Source organism: Salvelinus fontinalis, unplaced genomic scaffold (assembly GCF_029448725.1).
Source record: "Salvelinus fontinalis isolate EN_2023a unplaced genomic scaffold, ASM2944872v1 scaffold_1054, whole genome shotgun sequence".
Taxonomy (NCBI): domain Eukaryota; kingdom Metazoa; phylum Chordata; class Actinopteri; order Salmoniformes; family Salmonidae; genus Salvelinus; species Salvelinus fontinalis.
The window spans coordinates 8,629-23,360 of NW_026601263.1; the positions used below are offsets into that span (position 1 = coordinate 8,629).

A 14,732-nucleotide genomic window follows, 5' to 3' on the forward strand; every position below is an offset into this window, starting at 1 on the left:
ATTATAATTCTGACTATAATGATGATGATTATAATTCTGACTAATGATGATGATTATAATTCTGACTATAATGATGATTATAATTCTGACTATAATGATGGTTATAATTCTGACTATAATGATGATGATTATAATTCTGACTATAATGATGATGATTATAATTCTGACTATGATGATGATGATTACAATTCTGACTATAATGATGATTATAATTCTGACTATAATGAGGATGATGATTACAATTCCGACTATATTAACTATAATTCTGACGATAATGATGATTATTATAATTCTGACTATAATGATGATGATGATTATAATTCTGACTATAATGATGATGATTACAATTCTGACAATAATGATGATTATAATTCTGACTATAATGAGGAGGATGATTACAATTCTAATTATATTAATTATAATTCCGACTATAATAAAGATGATTACATATCTGACTATATTGATGATGATTATAAGTCTGACTATAATGAGGATGATGATTACAATTCTGACTATATTAACTAGAATTATGACTATAATGATGATTATAAATCTGACTATGATGATGATTATAATTATGACTATAATGATGGTTATAATTCAGACTATAATGAGGATGATTATAATTCTGACAATATTAACTATAATTCTGACTATAATGATGATTGTAATTCTGACTATAATGATGATGATTATAATTCTGACTAATGATGATGATTATAATAATGACTAATGATGATGATGATTATAATTCTGACAAATGATGATGATGATAATAATTCTGACTATAATGATGATGATTATAATTCTGACTATAATGATGATGGTTATAATTCTGACTATAATGAGGATGATTACAAGTCTGACTATAATGATGATGGTTATAATTCAGACTATAATGAGAATGATTATAATTCTGACTATAATGATGATGGTTATAATTCAGACTATAATGAGAATGATGATTACAATTCTGACTATATTAACTATAATTCTGACTATAATGATGATTGTAATTCTGACTATAATGATGATGATTATAATTCTGACTAATGATGATGATTATAATTCTGACTAATGATGATGATGATAATGCTAACAATAATGAGGATGATTATAATTCTGACTATGATGATTATAATTCTGACTAATGATGATGATGACAATGCTAACTATAATGAGGATGATTATAATTCTGACTATGATGATGATGATTTTAATTCTGACTACAATGATGATGATTATAATTCTGACTATAATGATGATGATTATAATTCTGAATAATGGTGAGGATGATAATGCTAACTATAATGAGGATGATTATAATTCTGACTATAATGATGATGATTATAATTCTGAATAATGGTGAGGATGATAATGCTAACTATAATGATGATGATTATAATTCTGACAATGATGATGATGATTATAATTCTGACTAATGATGATTACAGTTCTGACTATAATAATGATGATTATAATTCTGACTATAATGATGATGATGATTATAATTCTGACTATGATGATTACAGTTCTGACTATATTGATGATGATTATAATTCTGACTATAATGATGATGATTATAATTCTGACTATGATGATGGTGGTTATAATTCTGACTATAATGAAGATGATGATTGTAATTCTGACTATAATGATGATGATTATAATTCTGACTAATGATGAATAAAATGATAATGATTATTAGTATACAGTTGAAGTCAGAAGTTTACATATACCTTAGCCAAATACATTTAAACTCAGCTTTTCACAATTTCTGACATTAAATCCTAGTAAAAATTCCCTGTCTTAGGTCACTTAGGATCACCACTTAATTTTAAGAATGTGAAATGTCAGAATAATAGTAGAGAGATTGATTTATTAATTTCATCACATTCCCAGTGGGTCAGAAGTTTACATAGACTCAATTAGTATTTGGTAGGATTGCCTTTAAAATGTTAAACCTGAGTCAAACGTTTCGGATAGCCTTCAACAAGCTCCCCACAATAAGTTGGGTGAATTTTGGCCCATTCCTCCTGACAGAGCTGGTGTAACTGAGTCAGGTTTTTAGGCCTCCTTGCTCGCACACGCTTTTTCAGTTCTGCCCACACATTTTCTATAGGATTGAGGTCAGGGCTTTGTGATAGCCACTCCAATACCTTGGCTTTGTTGTCCTTAAGCCTTTAATCCACAACTTTGGAAGTATGCTTGGGGTCATTGTCCATTGGAAGATCCATTTGCGACCAAGCTTTAACTACCTGACTGATGTCTTGAGATGTTGCTTCAATATATCCACATAATTTTCCTCCCTCATGATGCCATCTATTTTGTGAAGTGCACCAGTCCTTCCTGCAGCAAAGCACCCCCACAACATGATGCTGCCACCCCCGTGCTTCATGGTTGGGATGGTGTTCTTCAACTTGAAAACCTCCCCCTTTTTCCTCCAAACATAACGATGGTCATTATGGCCAAACAGTTCTATTTTTGTTTCATCAGACCAGAGGACATTTCTCCCCATGTGCAGTTGCATTTTTGGTGGTTTTGGAGCAGTGGCTTCTTCTTTGCTGAGCGGCCTTTCAGGTTATGTTGATATAGGACTCGTTTTACTGTGGATATATATACTTTTTTACCTGTTTCCTCCAGCATCTTCACAAGGTGCTTTGCTGTTGTTCTGGAATTGATTTGCACTTTTCGCACCAAAGTACGTTCATCTCTAGGAGACAGAACGCGCCTCCTTCCTGAGCGGTATGACAGCTGCGTGGTCCCATGGTGTTTATACTTGCGTACTATTGTTTGTACAGATGAATGTGGTACCTTCAGGCGTTTGGAAATTGCTCCCAAGGATGAACCAGACTTGTGGAGGTCTACAATTTATTTTCTGAGGTCTTGGCTGATTTCTTTTGATTTTCCCATGATGTCAAGCAAAGAGGCACTGAGTTTGAAGGTAGGCTTACATACATACACACACAGGTACACCTCCAATTGACTCAAATTATGTCAATTAGCCCATCAGAAGCTTCTAAAGCCATGACATAATTTTCCAAGCTGTTTAAAGGCACAGTCAACTTAGTGTATGTAAACTTCTGACCCACTGGAATTGTGATACGTTGAATTATAAATGAAATAATCTGTCTGTAAACAATTGTTGGAAAAATTACTTGTGTCATGCACAAAGTAGATGTCCTAACCGACTTGCCAAAACTATAGTTTGTTAACAAGAGATTTGTGGAGTGGTTGAAAAACGAGTTCTAATGACTCCAACCTAAGTGTATGTAAACTTCCGACTTCAAATGTAATTACTCTGACTATGATTAGTTTGACTATAATGATGGTGATGAAGGCCCTACTAACCTTGGCGTCATTATTGTCCTCAAACTGTTGTCTGACGAAGCTGTCGAAGGCATCCCAGTGGCTGTCAGTCAGGTTACCCCCCACAGACCACAGGTAGCAGAACACAAACGTCTGACACAACACACTGTTCAGGTGCTTAGCTTCCTAGAAAACACACACACACACACACACACACACACACACACACACACACACACACACACACACACACACACACACACACACACACACACACACACAGATGGAGTGATACTTAATAAGCAATAAGGCCCAAGGAGGTGTGGTATATGGTCAATATACCTTGGCTAAGGGCTGTTCAACGCACGATGCAACGTGGAGTGCCTGGATACAGCCCTTAGCCGTGGTATATTGGCCATATACCACAAACCCCCAAGGTGCCTTATTGCTATTATAAACTGGTTAACAACGTAATTAAAGAAGTAAAAATAAATGTTTTGTCATACTGAAAGCTGATTGGCTGACAGACGTGGTATACCCGAACGTATACCACGTCTGTCAGCCAATCAGCTTTCAGGGCTAGAACAACCCAGTTTATAAATGTGTATAATGACTGGTTGATATGTAACATTTAGCCTAACATCCAGTAACATTTAGCCTACCATCTTGAGGTCTGGTCTTCCGTCTCCCAGCAGCAGCGCCTCCAAAAGGCAGCAGAGGGTAGTGACCTTACTGATGTCCACTTGGCCCATGGCCTGGACACAACGCTTCCACACAAACTGAAGACCCTTCTCCACGTACTGCTCAAACAACGCCAACAGGTACACACACACCGCTTCAGGAAGCTAGGTGGGGGGGGGGGGGGGGGGGGGGGGGGGGGGTGGAGGTAGAAGGGAGAGGAGGATAGGGAGAGGGGGAGACAGCAACAGAGAGGGCAGAGAGGACAGAGAGAGTGAGAAGCAGGGCAATTTAAATGTATGATCAGAACATCAAGGAAAACCAGGTAAAAATTGGCTTTTGAATTAGGATAAAGATCCATGTCAACCAATCAATCGATAGAGTTATCAAGATAAATCATTTGTCTGCTATAACATCAGAAACAACAGCAGATAAAACACATCTCTGACAACACTGTAGGTCTGTATCATCTGTCTGCTATAACATCAGAAACAACAGCAGATAAAACCCATCTCTGACAACACTGTAGGTCTGTATCATCTGTCTGCTATAACATCAGAAACAACAGCAGATAAAACCCATCTGATAACACTGTAGGTCTGTATCATCTGTCAGCTATAACATCAGAAACAACAGCAGCAGTAGGAGGGAGGATATAAAAGCATTTAAAGACACAGTTATCATAAAGACAGGGACAGTTCACAGGATCCTCCTCTAAGGATGCAAGAGAGAACGTGTAAAGGTTAGAGGTGACGGGTCACATGATGATCTTTGATGCGTTGTGGTGGTTGATGTTTATGATGGATCTGCTGACACTGACGGTAGGAGTACCATTCTAGACATCTATATAGTTAGATACACCTCTGTCTTGATTCTGAGACACTAGACATTCTCTGGGATCTTCACAGAACGATAACATGTGAATACAGAGTTCCAAACAGGCTTGACTGAGCCCTCAGCTACTTCCACAGAGGGGCGTTATGATAATGAAGACATGGTAGATGTATATTCTGATGGAGTAGAGATGTGATCAGTGCAGGAAATATCCTTGTTAGTCAGACCAGTGATCCAGGTCTGAACCATGTTAAGGAGAATGGTAAATCACCTTGTTAGTCAGGCCAGTGATCCAGGTCTGGACCGTGTTAAGGAGAATGGTAAATCACCTTGTTAGCCAGGCCAGTGATCCAGGTCTGAACCATGTTAAGGAGAATGGTAAATCACCTTGTTAGTCAGGCCAGTGATCCAGGTCTGGACCGTGTTAAGGAGAATGGTAAATCACCTTGTTAGTCAGGCCAGTGATCCAGGTCTGGACCATGTTAAGGAGAATGGTAAATCACCTTGTTAGTCAGGCCAGTGATCCAGGTCTGGACCATGTTAAGGAGAATGGTAAATCACCTTGTTAGTCAGGCCAGTGATCCAGGTCTGGAACATGTTAAGGAGAATGGTAAATCACCTTGTTAGTCAGGCCAGTGATCCAGGTCTGGACTGTGTTAAGGAGAATGGTAAATCGCCTTTTTAGCCAGGCTAGTGATCCAGGTCTGGACCATGTTAAGGAGAATGGTAAATCACCTTGTTAGTCAGGCCAGTGATCCAGGTCTGGACCGTGCTAAGGAGAATGGTAAATCACCTTTTTAGCCAGGCCAGTGATCCAGGTCTGGACCGTGTTAAGGAGAATGGTAAATCACCTTTTTAGCCAGGCCAGTGATCCAGGTCTGGACATAGGGCATCCATTTGAGTTCGTTAGAGTCGATGTAGACCATCCCACAGCGACTCACCGTGGCTGGGGACGCCACCGATAAGTCCTGGACCTGAGACACACAACACAAAGGTTGCAGAGCATTTAACAAGTCTGGATCTTTAACATGTCACTCTTATCTGTTCATGTCAAAGACGTCCATAGTGATTGCCCCCTAACCTATAACCCTTGACCCCTCTCTGACCTCAAACACCATGTGTATAGACGGGGTCAGTTTGATGCGTTCGCTGTTGGCCAGACACAGCATCTTGTTATCGTCCAGGACCGTGTTCATGTTCTCGATCCACAGCGCGTCCACCGGACCGTCCGACACGATCCACTTGTGGTCATCGCTGGTGTCGTTGCAGGCCGCTCGCACGCTGAGCGCCATCAGGCCGTCACGCCACTCCAGGGTCAATATGTTCACCTGTAACGGTCAGGGGTTAGAGGTCAAGGGTTCACATTAAGTACTTGGTGTCATGTTTGTATATATAAGTTGGTGAAAAACAAAAGCATAAAATTTGAAAGAGTGAGTCAGTGAGTCAGGAAGTCTGTGAGTCAGTAAGTCAGTGAGTCAGTAAGCCAGTGAGTCAGTGAGTCAGTAAGTCAGTGAGTCAGTAAGCCAGTGAGTCAGTAAGTCAGTGAGTCAGTGAGACAGTAAGTCAGTGAGTCAGTGAGTCAGTATACATCAGTGAGTCAGTATACGTCAGTAAGTCAGCAAGTCAGTGAGTCAGTAAGTCAGTAAGTCAGTGAGTCAGTAAGTCAGTATGAGTCAGTAAGTCAGTCAGTCAGTGAGTCAGTGAGTCAGTAAATCAGTGAGTCAGTCAGTCAGTCAGTCAGTGAGTCAGTATACGTCAGTAAGTCAGTGAGTCAGTAAGTCAGTGAGTCAGTCAGTCCGTGAGTCAGTATACGTCAGTAAGTCAGTGAGTCAGTGAGTCACTCAGTCAGTGAGTCAGTAAGTCAGTGAGTCAGTAAGTCAGTGAGTCAGTGAGCACACAAACAAGAGATACATTGATAGAACCGATAACAACATTGATTAAGTGGACGGCTAACCAATACACAGACTGCTTGTTAATTAGCAGATCAAGTAACAGATGAATTGTCCACCAGGCGTACCTCTCCGTAGAGCTCTCCCATGGTGACAGACTTGGGGTTGAGGACGTATGTCTTGACAGGGAGGTAGAAGGGGTTGTGTTTCCCGTGGCCAGCCTGCCACAGGGTATCTAAGGTATCAGACAGGATGGTGTAGACCGTGGTCTTCCCTCCACCTGTAGGACCCACCAACATCACACCGTGACGTACTATCATGGTCTCATACAGCTGGATCACCTGGAGGGAGGGAGAGGAAGGGTTAAAACCACATGGAGAAACATGTAAGGAATATACATCATCACTATTCATGTATTTTAATGTGACGTCAAACTGAACCAAACTGAATGATTTTGTTGAATTATGTTTTTGTGTTTATCCTTGATCATTTGTAATGACAGAGCCATCATTGAAAACTTTATTATATAAAGCACTTTGAGGAATACATCATGTTTATTTAAATGAATACATAAGTTCAGTCAGTACTTTGTTGGTCATGCTGGGTAGGGGCAGTCAGTACCTGGTCATGCTGGGTAGGGTCAGTCAGTACCTTGTTGGTTATGCTGGGTAGGGGCAGTCTGTACCTTGTTGGTTATGCTGGGTAGGGTCAGTCTGTACCTTGTTGGTTATGCTCGGTAGGGGCAGTCAGTACCTGGTCATGCTGGGTAGGGGCAGTCAGTACCTGGTCATGCTGGGTAGGGTCAGTCTGTACCTTGTTGGTTATGCTGGGTAGGGTCAGTCAGTACCTTGTTGGTCATGCTGGGTAGGGTCAGTCTGTACCTTGTTGGTTATGCTGGGTAGGGTCAATCTGTACCTTGTTGGTTATGCTGGGTAGGGTCAGTCAGTACCTGGGCATGCTGGGTAGGGGCAGTCAGTACCTTGTTGGTCATGCTGGGTAGGGGCAGTCAGTACCTTGTTGGTCATGCTGGGTAGGGGCAGTCAGTACCTTGTTGGTCATGCTGGGTAGGGGAAGCCAGTACCTTGTTGGTCATGCTGGGTAGGGTCAGTCAGTACCTTGTGCGTCATGCTGGGTAGGGTCAGTCAGTACCTTGTTGGTTATGCTGGGTAGGGTCAGTCTGTACCTTGTTGGTTATGCTGGGTAGGGTCAGTCTGTACCTTGTTGGTTATGCTGGGTAGGGTCAGTCAGTACCTGGTCATGCTGGGTAGGGGCAGTCAGTACCTTGTTGGTCATGCTGGGTAGGGGCAGTCAGTACCTTCTGCGTCATGCTGGGTAGGGTCAGTCTGTACCTTGTTGGTCATGCTGGGTAGGGGCAGTCTGTACCTTGTTGGTCATGCTGGGTAGGGTCAGTCAGTACCTTGTTGGTCATGCTGGGTAGGGTCAGTCAGTACCTTGTTGGTCATGATGGGTAGGGTCAGTCAGTACCTTGTTGGTCATGCTGGGTAGGGGAAGTCAGTACCTTGTTGGTCATGCTGGGTAGGGTCAGTCAGTACCTTGTTGGTCATGTTGGGTTGGGTAAGTCAGTACCTTGTTGGTCATGCTGGGTAGGGTCAGTCAGTACCTTGTTGGTCATGCTGGGTAGGGTCAGTCAGTACCTTGTGCGTCATGCTGGGTAGGGTCAGTCAGTACCTTGTTGGTCATGCTGGGTAGGGTCAGTCTGTACCTTGTTGGTCATGCTGGGTAGGGTCAGTCTGTACCTTGTTGGTCATGCTGGGTAGGGTCAGTCAGTACCTTGTTGGTCATGCTGGGTAGGGTCAGTCAGTACCTTGTTGGTCATGCTGGGTAGGGTCAGTCAGTACCTTGTTGGTCATGCTGGGTAGGGTCAGTCAGTACCTTGTTGGTCATGCTGGGTAGGGTCAGTCAGTACCTTGTTGGTCATGCTGGGTAGGGTCAGTCAGTACCTTGTTGGTCATGCTGGGTAGGGTCAGTCAGTACCTTGTTGGTCATGCTGGGTAGGGTCAGTCAGTACCTTGTTGGTCATGCTGGGTAGGGTCAGTCAGTACCTTGTTGGTCATGCTGGGTAGGGTCAGTCAGTACCTTGTTGGTCATGCTGGGTAGGGTCAGTTAGTACCTGGTCATGCTGGGTAGGGGCAGTCAGTACCTGGTCATGCTGGGTAGGGTCAGTCTGTACCTTGTTGGTTATGCTGGGTAGGGTCAGTCAGTACCTTGTTGGTCATGCTGGGTAGGGTCAGTCTGTACCTTGTTGGTCATGCTGGGTAGGGTCAGTCTGTACCTTGTTGGTCATGCTGGGTAGGGTCAGTCAGTACCTTGTTGGTCATGCTGGGTAGGGTCAGTCAGTACCTTGTTGGTCATGCTGGGTAGGGTCAGTCAGTACCTTGTTGGTCATGCTGGGTAGGGTCAGTCAGTACCTTGTTGGTCATGCTGGGTAGGGTCAGTCAGTACCTTGTTGGTCATGCTGGGTAGGGTCAGTCAGTACCTTGTTGGTCATGCTGGGTAGGGTCAGTCAGTACCTTGTTGGTCATGCTGGGTAGGGTCAGTCAGTACCTTGTTGGTCATGCTGGGTAGGGTCAGTCAGTACCTTGTTGGTCATGCTGGGTAGGGTCAGTCAGTACCTTGTTGGTCATGCTGGGTAGGGTCAGTTAGTACCTGGTCATGCTGGGTAGGGGCAGTCAGTACCTGGTCATGCTGGGTAGGGTCAGTCTGTACCTTGTTGGTTATGCTGGGTAGGGTCAGTCAGTACCTTGTTGGTCATGCTGGGTAGGGTCAGTCTGTACCTTGTTGGTTATGCTGGGTAGGGTCAATCTGTACCTTGTTGGTTATGCTGGGTAGGGTCAGTCAGTACCTGGGCATGCTGGGTAGGGGCAGTCAGTACCTTGTTGGTCATGCTGGGTAGGGGCAGTCAGTACCTTGTTGGTCATGCTGGGTAGGGGCAGTCAGTACCTTGTTGGTCATGCTGGGTAGGGGAAGCCAGTACCTTGTTGGTCATGCTGGGTAGGGTCAGTCAGTACCTTGTGCGTCATGCTGGGTAGGGTCAGTCAGTACCTTGTTGGTTATGCTGGGTAGGGTCAGTCTGTACCTTGTTGGTTATGCTGGGTAGGGTCAGTCTGTACCTTGTTGGTTATGCTGGGTAGGGTCAGTCAGTACCTGGTCATGCTGGGTAGGGGCAGTCAGTACCTTGTTGGTCATGCTGGGTAGGGGCAGTCAGTACCTTCTGCGTCATGCTGGGTAGGGTCAGTCTGTACCTTGTTGGTCATGCTGGGTAGGGGCAGTCTGTACCTTGTTGGTCATGCTGGGTAGGGTCAGTCAGTACCTTGTTGGTCATGCTGGGTAGGGTCAGTCAGTACCTTGTTGGTCATGATGGGTAGGGTCAGTCAGTACCTTGTTGGTCATGCTGGGTAGGGGAAGTCAGTACCTTGTTTGTCATGCTGGGTAGGGTCAGTCAGTACCTTGTTGGTCATGTTGGGTTGGGTAAGTCAGTACCTTGTTGGTCATGCTGGGTAGGGTCAGTCAGTACCTTGTTGGTCATGCTGGGTAGGGTCAGTCAGTACCTTGTGCGTCATGCTGGGTAGGGTCAGTCAGTACCTTGTTGGTCATGCTGGGTAGGGTCAGTCTGTACCTTGTTGGTCATGCTGGGTAGGGTCAGTCTGTACCTTGTTGGTCATGCTGGGTAGGGTCAGTCAGTACCTTGTTGGTCATGCTGGGTAGGGTCAGTCAGTACCTTGTTGGTCATGCTGGGTAGGGTCAGTCAGTACCTTGTTGGTCATGCTGGGTAGGGTCAGTCAGTACCTTGTTGGTCATGCTGGGTAGGGTCAGTCAGTACCTTGTTGGTCATGCTGGGTAGGGTCAGTCAGTACCTTGTTGGTCATGCTGGGTAGGGTCAGTCAGTACCTTGTTGGTCATGCTGGGTAGGGTCAGTCAGTACCTTGTTGGTCATGCTGGGTAGGGTCAGTCAGTACCTTGTTGGTCATGCTGGGTAGGGTCAGTCAGTACCTTGTTGGTCATGCTGGGTAGGGTCAGTTAGTACCTTGTGCGTCATGCTGGGTAGGGTCAGTCAGTACCTTGTTGGTCATGCTGGGTAGGGTCAGTTAGTACCTTGTGCGTCATGCTGGGTAGGGTCAGTCAGTACCTTGTTGGTCATGCTGGGTAGGGTCAGTCAGTACCTTGTTGGTCATGCTGGGTAGGGTCAGTCAGTACCTTGTGCGTCATGCTGGGTAGGGTCAGTCAGTACCTTGTGCGTCATGCTGGGTAGGGTCAGTCAGTACCTTGTTGGTCATGCTGGGTAGGGTCAGTCAGTACCTTGTGCGTCATGCTGGGTAGGGTCAGTCAGTACCTTGTGCGTCATGCTGGGTAGGGTCAGTCAGTACCTTGTTGGTCATGCTGGGTAGGGTCAGTCAGTACCTTGTTGGTCATGCTGGGTAGGGTCAGTCAGTACCTTGTTGGTCATGCTGGGTAGGGTCAGTCAGTACCTTGTTGGTCATGCTGGGTAGGGGCAGTCAGTACCTTGTTGGTCATGCTGGGTAGGGTCAGTTAGTACCTTGTGCATCATGCTGGGTAGGGTCAGTCAGTACCTTGTTGGTCATGCTGGGTAGGGTCAGTTAGTACCTTGTTGGTCATGCTGGGTAGGGTCAGTTAGTACCTTGTGCGTCATGCTGGGTAGGGTCAGTCAGTACCTTGTTGGTCATGCTGGGTAGGGTCAGTTAGTACCTTGTGCTTCATGCTGGGTAGGGTCAGTCAGTACCTTGTTGGTCATGCTGGGTAGGGTCAGTCAGTACCTTGTTGGTCATGCTGGGTAGGGTCAGTCAGTACCTTGTTGATCATGCTGGGTAGGGTCAGTCAGTACCTTGTGCGTCATGCTGGGTAGGGTCAGTCAGTACCTTGTGCGTCATGCTGGGTAGGGTCAGTCAGTACCTTGTTGGTCATGCTGGGTAGGGTCAGTTAGTACCTTGTGCGTCATGCTGGGTAGGGTCAGTCAGTACTTTGTTGGTCATGCTGGGTAGGGTCAGTCAGTACCTTGTTGGTCATGCTGGGTAGGGTCAGTCAGTACCTTGTTGGTCATGCTGGGTAGGGTCAGTTAGTACCTTGTGCGTCATGCTGGGTAGGGTCAGTCAGTACCTTGTTGGTCATGCTGGGTAGGGTCAGTTAGTACCTTGTGCGTCATGCTGGGTAGGGTCAGTCAGTACTTTGTTGGTCATGCTGGGTAGGGTCAGTCAGTACCTTGTTGGTCATGCTGGGTAGGGTCAGTCAGTACCTTGTTGGTCATGCTGGGTAGGGTCAGTCAGTACCTTGTGCGTCATGCTGGGTAGGGTCAGTCAGTACCTTGTGCGTCATGCTGGGTAGGGTCAGTCAGTACCTTGTTGGTCATGCTGGGTAGGGTCAGTCAGTACCTTGTGCGTCATGCTGGGTAGGGTCAGTCAGTACCTTGTGCGTCATGCTGGGTAGGGTCAGTCAGTACCTTGTTGGTCATGCTGGGTAGGGTCAGTCAGTACCTTGTTGGTCATGCTGGGTAGGGTCAGTCAGTACCTTGTTGGTCATGCTGGGTAGGGTCAGTCAGTACCTTGTTGGTCATGCTGGGTAGGGTCAGTCAGTACCTTGTTGGTCATGCTGGGTAGGGTCAGTTAGTACCTTGTGCATCATGCTGGGTAGGGTCAGTCAGTACCTTGTTGGTCATGCTGGGTAGGGTCAGTTAGTACCTTGTTGGTCATGCTGGGTAGGGTCAGTTAGTACCTTGTGCGTCATGCTGGGTAGGGTCAGTCAGTACCTTGTTGGTCATGCTGGGTAGGGTCAGTTAGTACCTTGTGCTTCATGCTGGGTAGGGTCAGTCAGTACCTTGTTGGTCATGCTGGGTAGGGTCAGTCAGTACCTTGTTGGTCATGCTGGGTAGGGTCAGTCAGTACCTTGTTGATCATGCTGGGTAGGGTCAGTCAGTACCTTGTGCGTCATGCTGGGTAGGGTCAGTCAGTACCTTGTGCGTCATGCTGGGTAGGGTCAGTCAGTACCTTGTGCGTCATGCTGGGTAGGGTCAGTCAGTACCTTGTGCGTCATGCTGGGTAGGGTCAGTCAGTACCTTGTTGGTCATGCTGGGTAGGGTCAGTCAGTACCTTGTTGGTCATGCTGGGTAGGGGAAGTCGGTACCTTGTTGGTCATGCTGGGTAGGGTCAGTCAGTACCTTGTTGGTCATGCTGGGTAGGGACAGTCAGTACCTTGTTGGTCATGCTGGGTAGGGTCAGTCAGTACCTTGTGCGTCATGCTGGGTAGGGTCAGTCAGTACCTTGTTGGTCATGCTGGGTAGGGTCAGTTAGTACCTTGTGCGTCATGCTGGGTAGGGTCAGTCAGTACCTTGTTGGTCATGCTGGGTAGGGTCAGTCAGTACCTTGTTGGTCATGCTGGGTAGGGTCAGTCAGTACCTTATTGTTCATGCTGGGTAGGGTCAGTCAGTACCTTGTGCGTCATGCTGGGTAGGGTCAGTCAGTACCTTGTGCGTCATGCTGGGTAGGGTCAGTCAGTACCTTGTGCGTCATGCTGGGTAGGGTCAGTCAGTACCATGTGCGTCATGCTGGGTAGGGTCAGTCAGTACCTTGTTGGTCATGCTGGGTAGGGTCAGTCAGTACCTTGTTGGTCATGCTGGGTAGGGTCAGTCAGTACCTTGTTGGTCATGCTGGGTAGGGGCAGTCAGTACCTTGTGTGTCATGCTGGGTAGGGTCAGTCAGTACCTTGTTGGTCATGCTGGGTAGGGTCAGTCAGTACCTTGTGCGTCATGCTGGGTAGGGTCAGTCAGTACCTTGTTGGTCATGCTGGGTAGGGGCAGTCAGTACCTTGTGTGTCATGCTGGGTAGGGTCAGTCAGTACCTTGTTGGTCATGCTGGGTAGGGTCAGTCAGTACCTTGTTGGTCATGCTGGGTAGGGGCAGTCAGTACCTTGTGTGTCATGCTGGGTAGGGTCAGTCAGTACCTTGTGTGTCATGCTGGGTAGGGCCAGTCAGTACCTTGTGCGTCATGCTGGGTAGGGTCAGTCAGTACCTTGTGCGTCATGCTGGGTAGGGTCAGTCAGTACCTTGTGCGTCATGCTGGGTAGGGTCAGTCAGTACCTTGTGCGTCATGCTGGGTATGGGCAGTCAGTACCTTGTGCGTCATGCTGGGTATGGGCAGTCAGTACCTTGTGCGTCATGCTGGGTAGGGTCAGTCAGTACCTTGTGCGTCATGCTGGGTAGGGTCAGTCAGTACCTTGTGCGTCATGCTGGGTAGGGTCAGTCAGTACCTTGTGCGTCATGCTGGGTAGGGTCAGTCAGTACCTTGTGCGTCATGCTGGGTAGGGTCAGTCAGTACCTTGTGCGTCATGCTGGGTAGGGTCAGTCAGTACCTTGTGCGTCATGCTGGGTAGGGTCAGTCAGTACCTTGTGCGTCATGCTGGGTAGGGTCAGTCAGTACCTAGTGCGTCATGCTGGGTAGGGTCAGTCAGTACCTTGTGCGTCATGCTGGGTAGGGTCAGTCAGTACCTTGTGCGTCATGCTGGGTAGGGTCAGTCAGTACCTTGTGTGTCATGCTGGGTAGGGTCAGTCAGTACCTTGTGTGTCATGCTGGGTAGGGTCAGTCAGTACCTTGTGCGTCATGCTGGGTAGGGTCAGTCAGTACCTTGTGCGTCATGCTGGGTAGGGTCAGTCAGTACCTTGTGCGTCATGCTGGGTAGGGTCAGTCAGTACCTTGTTGGTCATGCTGGGTAGGGTCAGTCAGTACCTTGTTGGTCATGCTGGGTAGGGTCAGTCAGTACCTTGTTGGTCATGCTGGGTAGGGTCAGTCAGTACCTTTTGCGTCATGCTGGGTAGGGTCAGTCAGTACCTTGTGCGTCATGCTGGGTAGGGTCAGTCAGTACCTTGTGCGTCATGCTGGGTAGGGTCAGTCAGTACCTTGTGCGTCATGCTGGGTAGGGTCAGTCAGTACCTTGTGCGTCATGCTGGGTAGGGTCAGTCAGTACCTTGTGTGTCATGCTGGGTAGGGTCAGTCAGTA

At 46.7% G+C, this 14,732-nt stretch overlaps 1 protein-coding gene across 1 annotated transcript in view; it reads right to left on the reverse strand.

The window, feature by feature from the left end:
* The window catches only part of LOC129848546 (dynein axonemal heavy chain 6-like), a gene marked incomplete at both ends in the record, with an annotated part of 54,954 nt that overhangs the window by 8,358 nt on the left and 31,864 nt on the right, over positions 1–14,732 (reverse strand). Inside the window, 5 exons of the mRNA XM_055915713.1 lie at positions 3,352–3,495; positions 3,972–4,154; positions 5,673–5,795; positions 5,928–6,149; positions 6,839–7,051. Of these exons, the coding sequence (XP_055771688.1) occupies positions 3,352–3,495; positions 3,972–4,154; positions 5,673–5,795; positions 5,928–6,149; positions 6,839–7,051 (885 nt within the window). The remainder of the gene's footprint in view (positions 1–3,351; positions 3,496–3,971; positions 4,155–5,672; positions 5,796–5,927; positions 6,150–6,838; positions 7,052–14,732) is intronic.